The sequence below is a fragment of the Rattus norvegicus genome, chromosome 3 (genome assembly GCF_021556685.1).
Source record: "Rattus norvegicus strain SHRSP/BbbUtx chromosome 3, alternate assembly SHRSP_T2T, whole genome shotgun sequence".
NCBI classification, from domain to species: domain Eukaryota; kingdom Metazoa; phylum Chordata; class Mammalia; order Rodentia; family Muridae; genus Rattus; species Rattus norvegicus.
The window spans coordinates 75,010,955-75,023,648 of NC_141536.1; the positions used below are offsets into that span (position 1 = coordinate 75,010,955).

Genomic DNA, 12,694 nt, shown 5'->3' on the forward strand with positions numbered 1-12,694 from the left:
TTTATTAGTAATTTTTTGAGACTGAATAATCTTCCACTACACAGATGTATATATAATTGGTAGATAAAGTTTTTTATTTCTTTCTCTTATTATTCTAGCTAGAGTTTAAAATACTTTAGTAAAAATGAATCTAAACAGTTGCCTCATTTCTTTCTTAATTTACTTATTTTTATTATATATTTTATGTATTTGCATTACAAATGTTATCTCCTTTCCCAACCCCCTCCTACCTCCCTGGTTCTATGAAGATGTTCCCACTCCCATCTATTCACTCCCAAACACCCATTCCCAACTTAATGCCATGGCTTTCACCTATACTGGGGAAAAAGCCTTCATAGGATCAAGGGCTTCTCCTCCTATTGATGTCAGATAATGCTATCCTATGCTACATAAGTGGATGGAGCCATGAGCTCCCCCTCCCCAATGTGTACTCTTTGTTGACATTTCAGTTCCTGGGAGTTCTGGGGCGGGGTTGGTTGGTTGATATTGTTCTTTCTATGGGTTGCAAACTCCTTCATTTCCTTCAGTCCTTTCTCTAACTCCACAATTGAGGTACCCGTGCTCAGTCTGATGGTTGGGGCAAGCATCCTCATCTGTATCAGTAAGGCTCTGGCAGAACCTCTCAGAAGACATACATATCAGGATCCTGTAAGCAAGCCATTCTTGGCATCAGCAATAGTGACTGGGTTTGATGGTTGCATACGGGATGGATTCCCAGATGAGGCAGTCTCTGGATGACCTTTCCTTTAGTTCCTTCTTCACTTTTTGTGTCTTTATTATGTCTTGTAATTATTTTGTTTCCCCTTCTAGGAAAAACTGATGGATGCATTCATATTTTGTTCTTCCTTCTTGAGCTTCATATGGTCTGTGAATTGTTTCTTGAATATTCCAAGCTTTTAGGCTAATATTCATTTTTCACTGAGTGCATACCATATGTGTTCATTTGTGTCTGGGTTACCCCACTCAAGATGATATTTTCTAGTTCCATCCATTTTCCTAAGAATTTCATGTAGTCATTTTCTTAATAACTGAGTAGTGCTCCATTGGATAAAGGTACCACATTTTCTGTTTCCATTCCTCTATTGAAGAACATCTTAGTTCTTTCCACCTTCTGGCCATTATAATTAAGTCTGCAATGAGCATAGTGGAGCATGTGTCCTTGTTATATGTTGGAATATTTTTGAGTATATGCCCATAAGTGATATAACTGGGTCCTCAGGTAGCACTGTGTCCAATTTTCTGGACAACCTCTATACTGATTTCCAGAGTGGTTATAACAGCTTGAAATACCATCAACAATGAAGGAGTGTTCCTCTTTCTCAACATCCTCACCAGGATCTGCTGTCATCTGAACTTTTTATCTTAACTATTCTAACAGATGTGAGGTGGATCTCAGGGTTGTTTTGATTTATATTTCCCTTATTACTAAGGATGTTGAATATTTGTTTAGTTCCTTCTCAGCCATTCAACATTCCTCAGCTGAGAATTCTTTTTTTATCTCTCTACCCCATTTTTAATATGATTATTTAGTTCTCTGGAATCTAACATCTTGAATTCTTTTTATATTTTAGATATTAGCCTCCTATCAGACATAGGATTGGTAAGCACCTTTTCCAAATCTGTTGGTTGCCATTTTGTCCTACTGACAGTGTCTTTGCCGTACAAAAGTTTTGTAATTTCATTAATTCCCTTACTTGATCTTAGAACATAAACCATTGGTGTTCTGTTCAGGAAAACTTCCCCTGTGCCTATGTGTTCCAGGTTCTTCTCCAATATCTCTTCTATTAATTTCAGGGTATCTGGTTTTATGTGGAGATCTTTGATCTACTTGGACTTGAGATTTGTATAAGGAGATAAGTATGGGTTGATTTGCTTTCTTCTACATGCTAACCTCCTTTTGAATCAACATCATTTGTTGAAAATGCTATCTTCTTTCTCTTGGATGGTTTTAGCTCCTTTGTCAAAGATCAATTGACCATAGGTGTGTGGGTTGATTTCTCGGTCTTTAATTCTATCACATTGACCCAGTGTCTGTACCAATACCATGAAGTTTTTTATCAATATTGTTCTTTATTGCAGCTTCAGGTAAGGGATGGTGATTCCCTCAGAAGTTCTTTTATTGTTGAAGATATTTTTTGCTATTTGGGTTTTTTCTTATTCCAAATGAATTTAGACATTGCTCTTTCTAACTCTATGAAGAATTGAGTTGCAATTTTGATAGGAATTGCATTGAATCTGTAGATTGATTTAAAAAAGATGCCCATTTTTACTATATTTATTCTGCCAATCCATGAGCATGGGAGATCTTTACAACTTCTGAGATCTTCTTTGATTTCTTTCTTAAGAGACATGAAGTTTTCCTACAGATCTTTCACTTCCTGAGTTAGAATCACACCAAGGTATTTTATATTATTTGTGACTATTGTGAATGGTATCATTTCCCTAATTTCTTTCTCAGCTTGTTTATCCTTTGAGAAGAGGAAAGCTACTGATTTGTTTGAGTAGTTTTATAACCAGACACTTTGCTAAACTTGTTTATCAGTTGTAGGAGTTCTCTGGTGGAATTTTTGTGGTCACTTAAATATTTTATTATATCATCTGCAAATAGTGATATTTCACTTTTTCCTTACCATTTGTATCCCTTTGACCTATTTTTTTGTCTAATTGATCTGGCTAGGACTTCAAGTACTATATTATATAGGTAGGAAGAGAGAATGGGCAGCCTTGCCTAGTCCCTGATATTAGTGGGATTGCTTCAAGTTTCTTTCCATTCAGTTAATGTTGACTACTAGTTTGATGTATATTGCTTTTACTATGTTTATGAATGGGCCTTGAATTCTGATCTTTCCAATACTTTTAACATGAAGGAATATTGAATTTTTTCAAAGGCTTTAATCAGTATCTAATGAGATAATCATGTGGTATTTTTCTTTGAGTTTGTTTAAATGGTGGATGAAGTTGATGTATTTCCATTTATTGAACCATTCCTGCATCCCGGAATTGAAGCCTACTTGGTTATGGTGAAAGATGGGTTTGATGTGTTCTTGGATTCAGTTGGCAAGAATTTTATTGAGTATGTTTGCACAGATAATATTCATGAGGGAAATTAGTCTGAAGTTATCTTTCTTTGTTGGGTCTTTGTTTGGCCTAGGTGTAAGTATAATTGTAGAATCAAAGAATGAATTGTGTAGTGTTCCTTCTGTTTCTATTTTGTGGAATAGTTTGAAGAGTATTTGTATTAGGCCTTTTTTGAAGATCTGATAGAATTCTGCACTAAACCAATCTGGTCTGGGCTGTTTTTGTTTTGTTTTGTTTTGTTTTGTTTAGGAGACTTTTAATCACTGCTTCTCTTTCTTTAGGTTATATGGGTCTATTTAGATGGTTTATCTGATCCTGATTTAATTTTGATACCTGACATCTCTCTAGAAAATTGACCATTTTATCCAGATACCCCTATTTTGTTTAATATGAGCGTCTATAATAGAATCTGACAATTTTTTTGAATTTCCTCAGTTTCTATTGTTCTGTCTCCCTTTTCATTTCTGATTTTGTTAATTTGGACACACTCTCTGTGCCTTCTGGTTAGTCTGGCTAAGGGTTTATCTATCTTGCTGATTTTCTCAAAGAACCAGCTCTTGGTTGATTTTGTTGATTCTTTTATACTTCTTTTTTATTTCCCCTTGGTTGATTCCAGCTCTGAGTTTGATTACCTTCTGTGGTCTAATCCTCTTGAATGCATTTGCTTCTTTTTCTTCTAGAGCTTTCAGGAATGCTGTCAAACTGTTGGTGTATGTTCTCTGCAGTTTCTTTTTGGAGGCACTCAGAACTAGGAGCCTTCCTCTTAATACTGCTTTCACTGTATCCCGTAAGTTTGTCTTCATTTTCATTAAATTCTAAAAACTCTTTAATTTCCTTCTTTATTTCTTCCTTGACTAAGTTATCATTGAGTAGAGCATTTTTCAGCTTCCATGTGTATATGGGCTTTCTGTTGTTTTGGTTGCTTTTCCTGGTCTTACTATGAATGTTTTGTTTTTCTGCATTGAACATGATTTTGATTATACATTTATACTACATAGCCTTTAAATGTTGAAATAGAATCTCTACATGCCTAGCGTTTCAAGAATTTTAGTGAAAAATCAATGTTAGATTTTAGCAATTTAATTTCTGGATCTACTGAAATAGTCATATGCTTTCTGCCTTGAGGCCATTTATGTGTGTTAAGAGACACAAAGGAATAGTGATGGTTGTTTCCTGTTATTTTCATTGTTAGAGGTGGAATTATGTTTGTGTGCCTCTCTTCTTTTGGTTTCGGTGCAAGGCAATTAGTTTCTTGCTTTTTCTAGAGTGTTGTTTCATTCCCTGTGTTGGAGTTTTCCATCTATTATCCTTTGTAGGCCTGGATTTATAGAGAGATATTGTATATATTCGATTTTGTCATGGAATATATTGGTTTCTCCTTCTATATTAGTTGAGAATTTTGCTGGATATAAATGAGCATGAGATGGAATTTGTGTTCTCTTAGGGTCTGTATGATATCTGCCCAGGATCTTCTGGCTTTCATAGTGTTTTGAGAAGTCTGGTATGATTCTGATAGGTCTGCCTTTATATGTTATTTGACCTTTTTTCCTTACTGCTTCTAATATTCTTTCCTTGTTTTGTACATTTGGTGTTTTGACTATTATATTACAGGAAGAATTTCTTTTCTGGTCCAAACTATTTGGAGTTCTGTAGGCTTCTGTATGTTTATGGGCATCTCTTTCTTTAGGTTAGGGAAGTTTTCTTCTATGATTTTGTTGAAGATATTTACTGGCCCTTTAAGTTTGGAATCTTTATTCTCTTCTTTACCTATTATCCTTAGGTCTGGTCTTCTCATCGTGTCCTGGATTTCCTAGACACAATTTGGATTAGGAGATTTTCATTTTACATTTTCATTGACAGTTGTTTCAATGTTTTCTATGGTATCTTCTGCTCCTAAGATTCTGTCTTCTATCTCTTTTATTCTGTTGGTGATGACTCCTGATCTCTTTTCTAGTTTTTCTATCTCCAGTGTTGTCTGTCTTTGTGCTCTCTGTATTGTTTCTCTTTCTATTTTTAAATCCTAGATGTTTTTGTTAAATTCCTTCACCTATTTGGTTGTGTTTTCTTGTAATTCTTTAAGAGATTTTTGTGTTTCCTCTTTAAAGGCTTCTACTTCTTTACCTGTGTTGTCCTCTATTTCTTACAGGAAGTTATTTATGTCCTCCCTAAAGTCCTCTATCATCATCACAAGTTGTGATTTTAAATCAAAACCTTGTTTTTCCAGCATGTTGGGATCTCCAGTATTTGCTTTGGTGGAAGAACTGGGCTCTGATGATATCAAGTAATCTTGGTTTCTGTTTCTTATGTTCCTGTGCTTGACTCTCACCATTGGTTGTCTCTGGTGTTAGCTTGTCTTGCTGTCTTTGACAGTGGCTTGATCCTCCTATAAGCCTGTGAATTAGCACCTGTTTTCTTTCAGTCGTATCTGGGAGAACTGCTCTTGGATTTGTGTGACCTGAGGCCTCCAGGAATGTCAGTTGGACCAGAAGAGTTGGTCTTACCTCTGCTCTCACATGTGTCAGTGCTCCAGGCAACTGGCTTTCAGCTCTGGGCTTTGCAAAAAATAGAAGGGTCTTTCCCCCGTCTGCTCCTAGGGCACTAGGCAGGTTCCTCTTTGGCCAGGAATGTGAGCAGATGTGGTGGTCTCCCTGAGCTCTTAGGATTGTCTACACTTCTTAGGGTCCAGCTCTCTTCCCCACAGGATTTGGGTATAGAGCATTGTGGGAGCAATTCAACTCTGGGTGCAGCTAGAAACCAGAAGTGTCCTATTCCAGATAATTTCTGCTTTTTTGTGTCCTGAGACCATCAGGCATGTTGCTTGGAGCAGAAATGTTGGTCTTACCTATGCTTTTTGTTGTTTTGGCATTCCTGGTGATTGGCCTTTTGCTCTTGGTGCAGGCTGGGCAATATCTGTTGTAAAGAGAAGTAGATAAGGAGTGAAAGCTACATAACTTTTGTGCAAATAAATGTATTTAAAATACTATTAGAAATTATTCTGGCTAAATAAAGTGGTGGGAAATAGTTCTTTGTTAAGATCCTTGACTTCACTTGTTTCAGGTAATTATTTAAATTTCCATGATTCCCCCCTATTGATAGCTTTGATTACTGCCGAGTTACTAGCACAACTATTACACATTTAGGGATATAATGTCATTGTGGTCTTTGTTTTGGTTCATAGGCATCATATTTGGGAAAGAATATCAACTGTTTCTCCTCATTTGCAGCTTGTTGCAACTTACAATATTGTGCACACTAGTCTTCAGTAGGGAAGATTGCAAGTCACATACAGATTAGGTCCTCAGAGTCTTATTGTATGTGATGTCTTCATAGAAATTTTAGCTAAAAGTCTTATTTTTGTCTGTCACAAATTGACATCATGGGTCTTATTTCTTGCCACAATCCAAAGGCCTTTTTATTGCCTTGCCTAAAAATATATGATATATTTATGTGTGATCCCAGAAGACATGATAACATATGTCTATTGCTTAGAAATAGGAAGAGTACAAAATTACTATAACAAACACATTTCAACATTGCTACTATCCTGAACCTTTCAAAGTATCTAAGTATACAAATAAATATCTAAAATATAAGGATCACTAAACCATAATGTCACAACTTACTAAAAAGGTGTTCACAATTTGTAAAAAATCATGTTCATAAAAAATCAAAATACTGTTCTTGTACAAATATGTAGAAACTCTATTTAATACATAGAAATGAACGTACCCAGAACTTTTTCTTAATGACATAAATAAATACAAAATGAGCAACATTTAAATTATGTGAAAATTTCTCTTTTCAGCCAATTACACTGAAGCCATCAAAAGGTCACTTGATAAATTAGCACCCATGTGCTTCACAAAGAAGCCAGGTGATTTCAGTTCTCAGAAACACTGTGATAAATGTTTCCTGTAAATGAACGCCCGAGTCTTCAGTTTTTGAGTCTTTTGAGCAGATTCTCCCTGAGGCTAGTTTCTACCTATTTTAAAATAAAAGTCTCTGTGTGGAAGATAACAGGACATTGGAGACCCTCCACAGACTTCCTGAAACAATAAATCAGCAAAAGCACAATACCTCAAAAACTAAATAAAAAATGAACTGCAGCTTGGGCAGATTTGTGGTTACACAAACCTCCTCAGCCATGGAATTAGGAAAGGATTTCTTCTGGTTATATTTACAACACAGCCTATAATCAAGTTTTACAATATTGCTATTTTTAATAGATACCTTAGAATAATTGGAACAAATACAAAGAGTAATTGTTCTTAAATAGATTTCTTCCATTAAATAACCCTTTAGAGGCAAAATATTGGATCTGGTCAAGAAAGAATAGCTAACTACCAAACTCGTTTGAAAATCTTGAAATGTGAAAAGCAAGTTTCCAAAATGTAATAATAAAAAACTGAGATTGAAAGTCAAATGATCTCTTCCTTGTCATTGCTGTACATACAATGTGTTTTGTTTTATTTTGTTTTGTTTATTTTCCAATATTTCTTCATAATATTTCACTTTTACTTTCCAATTTCTTCTGGTGTTCTGAAAGAAGGGTATTCTATGTTACCTATTTGCATATCTTTATTTCTCCCTCTTCAGACTGTTAGGTAAAATTCTCTCCTCTGAACATTTTAGAGCTCCACAGTTGCCTATTCTGTTTCTCACTGTCTACTTTCCCTCTGTCATCTAAATATTAACTATTATTACATTTTCTTCTGTTTTCTCCTTTCATATTTATCATAACTAACATATTAATATACAAATGGAAATCAGTTTCCATTCATTCAAAGCACTGTTAAAACACATCTGTTAGCAGCTCATGAAACAGTCTCTAATATATAGCATATATTAGTTCAAAAAGAAATATTTGAAAATTTGTAATATTTCATTATATTTTATATAATGAGAATAAAATTAAATCCACAAACAAAAGGAGAGTATCTAACACATCACAAAGTAATAAAAAGGTCACCATAGAAATCAAGAGGGGAATCCAATGAGTCTTATAACAGAATGAAAATACAATACACAAAAACCTGTATATTACACTAAAATCGATCTGAAGAAGTTTGAAGCTCCCAGAATCCACATCAAAATATCATACATTACTCAATAGTATTTAAATTGCATTAATACAGTAGTAAGAAACAAACATCCTGATTTAAAGTAACTTTAAAAGTAGATTGTGTAAATCTCCCAAAAATACTATGTAAGATAACACATATACAAAGACTTTACCACTTTAGGATACATTCTGTATTAGAATTTCTACTGGGACTGAGGCTACCCTTTCACCAATGGCCTTTCCTCAATTCTCACAGCACCAAATCACACCATCTCAATGACCATTTTATGACTTCAAAACCTGTACCACCTATGAAATGCTACATATCGTCAGGTGGAGCTGCCAACATGAAGAACAGCCAGGGTTGCTTTCTGGGTCAGAACAAATGTGCTGATCATGAGGAAGTATTTCCCAGAAGCTTTTTCCTATTATGCTGGTCTCAGTTTTAAACCCATCTGATTCTTTTACCCTAGCTGACCAGTATAAATTGTCCCACAAAAGGCAAATGTTAGTGGTTCTGGTATCTTCCTAATCAGAGCCAGTTCTTCAGCTGTAACTCACCAGAACCACAGATTCTTAATCAAACTATGATATAATGTCAGATGAAGTATTCTCTTCCATTGAAAAGTTCACAAGCCAAAGCTCCATCAGCCTTGCTTTCAACATTCTTCCTTTCCAAGACCTCAGAGATCATGCTCCTGAGCTCTCAGCACTCGAGCACTTTTCCAAACACAAACACCCAATATTCCCAAGATATATTCCTGGCCCTATTACACTAATATCACATTTATTAAATTATTTTGCCTTAATTAAATTTACATTGCTGTGATAAAACACCATAACTAAAGCAACGAGATGAGGAAAGGATTTCATTTTACAGTTGTAGTCTATCATGAAGGGAAGTCAGTGCTCAAACGGAAGCAAGAGTCTGAAGTCAGTGACCTAAGTACAAACCATTCAGGAGATATGCTTAGTGGCTTTCTCTCCTTTACTTCATAATTTGTCTTTCTTAGTACCTGCCAGGCATGGTACTTTTCACACTTGGCTTGGCATACAGATGCATATATATTTCTAAACAAAATATGTATATTTTAAATAGCAATGATTTTCTAGATAAATACTAAACATTATTTAAACTTTTATAAAATAATATTCATAAAAATTATAGGTTTGTGTTCATTGAAATAAATGCCCATAGTGAAACAAATCTGACAAACAAGACAGCTTATGATATATAAAAATAAATAGTTCACAGAGCTATAAAACATAACCCACCAATAAAATTATACTAGAAGTACAATTTATTGTTAATTGGACAAAAAGCAAAGATATCATACAGAATGAAAAAGTGGCATGGGCAAAAAGATGAGGATATCATCAACTTCAGTAGCAAGAGACAAAACCAGGAGTACCAGGAACACTAGGCTTGTATCCACTGCATTCATAAAATAACAAACTTCTCACAAAGTCAAGTGTTGGTACACATGTAAAACACTGAAGTCAAACTGCCAAATTTTAAAATGGAATGTCTCATTACCAATCCTAGCACATTTAGTGAGGAGAAGCTCTTTTTATGTCTTTAGTGAACATTTTACCCCACAGCTTTGCCATACAATTTCTAATCTCTAAGTTTCTCAAGGTATATATTAAAGGGTTCAACATGGGAGTAAAAATTGTATAAAAGACAGTAATATATTTATCAATTGGAAAGTTGGACACAGGTCTAACATACGTGAAAATACAAGGAACAAAAAAGAGGATGACAACCATGATGTGAGAGCTACAGGTAGACAGGGCTTTGCGTCTCCCTTCTGGACTGTGAGTCTTAAAAGAGTTTAGAATGATTCCATAGGAGACAAGGAGGAGGATAAAGACCACTATAGACATTGCTCCATTATTTCCAATTACACTGAGTCCAAGGAAGAAGGTATCAGTACATGCAAGTCCTAACAATGGGTACATATCACAGATAAAATGGTCAATGACATTGGGTCCACAAAAAGGAAGTAAATATGCAGAGATCACTTGAAGCAGAGCATGTGCAAATCCTCCAGCCCAGGACACCACCAACAAGAGAATGCAAACTTGCCGATTCATTATGGTCAAATAGTGCAGTGGCTTACAGATGGCCACATAGCGATCATAGGCCATCACCACCAAAATGAAGACCTCAGAACCACCAAATAAGTGCTCCACAAAAAGCTGAACCAGACAAGCTGTGAAGGAAATGGTCTTCTTATCACAGAGTAAATCTGTAAGCAACTTGGGCAAGATGGCAGTAGAATAAACAGCATCCATGAGTGAGAGAAAGGCAAGGAAGAAGTACATTGGGGAGCCCAGTGAGGGGCTGGCAATCACTGTCCCCACAATGAGCAGATTTCCCACCATTGTCACAATGTAGATGAGTAAAAACATGACAAATAAAGCTTTTTGCCCAGCAGGATCCTGAGTGAGACCCAGGAGGATAAACTCAGTAACATTGTTTTTCTGTCCCATTTATTCTTCAAATGAGGCTTTTTTCAGTGACAGCAGCTCAGGAAAGCAGGACTTCCCTAACCAAAACGTAGTCTTCCATTATGCCAGAAAATACATCTGCATTCATATCTTCCATTCAACCTCGGAAATTTTCTGTAACCATCTGTTTAGTTCATCTTGAAGTATTTCCATAGTTCTGTCTAATAATTCTGTAGATATTAGGATCTTATTCAAAATAGCTTCTTTAGATACAGAAGTGCAAAAGTATCATGCTCATTAATACATTTAAATCTGATTATTAAAAGCACATTGCATATGAATGCTCTATCTGCATGTATACCTGTTTGCCAGAAGAGGATATCAGATAACGTTATAGATCATTGTGAGCCATTATATGGTTGTTGAGAATTGAATTCAGGACCTATGGAAGAACAGTCATTTCTCTTACACTCTGAGCCATCTCTCTAACCCTAGTATTTATGTGGGTCCCCAAATAACTTGAGCAAGGTCTGTTCCTAATGTTATTGCCAGATTATAGAATATGTTCCCCAACAGGGCTCCCTTGTCCAGGTTCAGTGAGAAGAGATGTGCCTAAACCTGCAGAGACTTGATGTGCTAGGCAGGGTGAACACTTAGGGAGTGTCTACTGTCTCACAGGAGAAAAGGAAGAATGTGGGGAAGAAGGATGGAGCAGTAGAAATGGAAACTGAGAGAGTAATAGTGATGCTTTCTAGATCCTGGGGGGGGGTGCGACTGGAACTTGGGCAGTGATTGGAAAATAAATAAATAAATAAATAAATAAATAAATAAATAAATAAATAAATAAATATGTTGCATTACAAAATACAGAATTCTTATTCATTTTAATAATCCTGCAAAGTGGTGATATCAATAAACACTAAGACCATAATCTAGTATATACACCATGTTCAATGTTAATATCTTAGGAGAAAATGGCACAATATGATCTGTGTATTACCCAAAGTCTCACTGGCCTGGAAGCATCCTCACAATGCTATTATTTTGCAATTCTTATATATAGACACTGTACACTTTAAAATACTTTTATTCTTTAAGTATCTTTAACATAGTCTCAAAAGACTGGTTTTGAACTACATCACATAACTAGAGCATAATTTTACATGGTACCATCTGCAACAGTTACATTATCTGATTCTGATTGTTAGGGTTTTCAGGACCTGCAATTTTGAATTTTGAAATCATTTCATTTCTGTCTGTCTCTCACATTTATCATTATTACTATTACTATTACTATTACTATTACTATTATTATTATTATTAAAACTTATGAAATATTATTATATTAAACAAATGCAAAAGCACCATAATTGGTCAAGTCCTTTTACCTGAACTGAACTTACCCACAGATGTCCTTTCTCTCTGCACCAGTAGTGAAGCTTTGTTTCTCAGAGCTCATGTGATAAATGAAAACTGAGAGAATAATAGTGATGCTTCCTAGGTCCTGAGGGTTTCAAATAGAATTTCAGAGTCCAGATCTCGAAACACAGAATACTCAAAGAAAACCTCATAACTAGTGTGTGGAGACATGGTTATGGAGCATTTATGTTCATTCATGTTATGAACATGATTCATCTAGCACACTGTAAGTTAAACAACATGATTTAAGAGTTTTTCCAGACTTATAGTCTATAGTACTTAGTTGAAAACTAACTTTTTTATGATGCTGTTATAGTTTTTGTTTTTTACATTTGAAAAACCAATCTCTAAGTTTATATTCATGGCATTAATGATGCTAATCAGAAATAGAATACTATAACTGCTCTAAATAATGACTCTGGTTTTATTAATGTATCATAAAATTATATTAGATAAACTTTGAGAGAGAGAGAGAATAGCAAAGTAGTGGATTTTGTGGTCTCTTGGGCATGTGCTTGTGTACAGTGTCTGAATCAATTATTTACTACCTATACGATCTTCCTATAGGGATCTACAATAGCTGCATCAAGGGGCTTTGTTTAGTTATGAGTTTTCTTCAAGTTCTCCTCAATACATGTGACATTTGAATGTTAGCTATTAGTAATGCTATTCTTTGTCAAT

At 35.2% G+C, this 12,694-nt stretch overlaps 1 protein-coding gene across 1 annotated transcript; it reads right to left on the bottom strand.

The window, feature by feature from the left end:
* Positions 1-9,691: 9,691 nt before the first annotated feature.
* Or4a77c (olfactory receptor family 4 subfamily A member 77C) lies at positions 9,692-10,636 on the bottom strand. The gene has a single exon (NM_001000360.1). The coding sequence runs from the start codon at positions 10,634-10,636 to the stop codon at positions 9,692-9,694; it is 945 nt and encodes a 314-aa protein (NP_001000360.1).
* Between the last annotated feature and the right edge of the window lie 2,058 nt (positions 10,637-12,694).

Excerpts from the sequence above, each read along its gene's own strand:
- Or4a77c (NM_001000360.1), bottom strand. The coding sequence starts at position 10,636 with ATGGGACAGAAAAACAATGTTACTGAGTTTATCCTCCTGGGTCTCACT.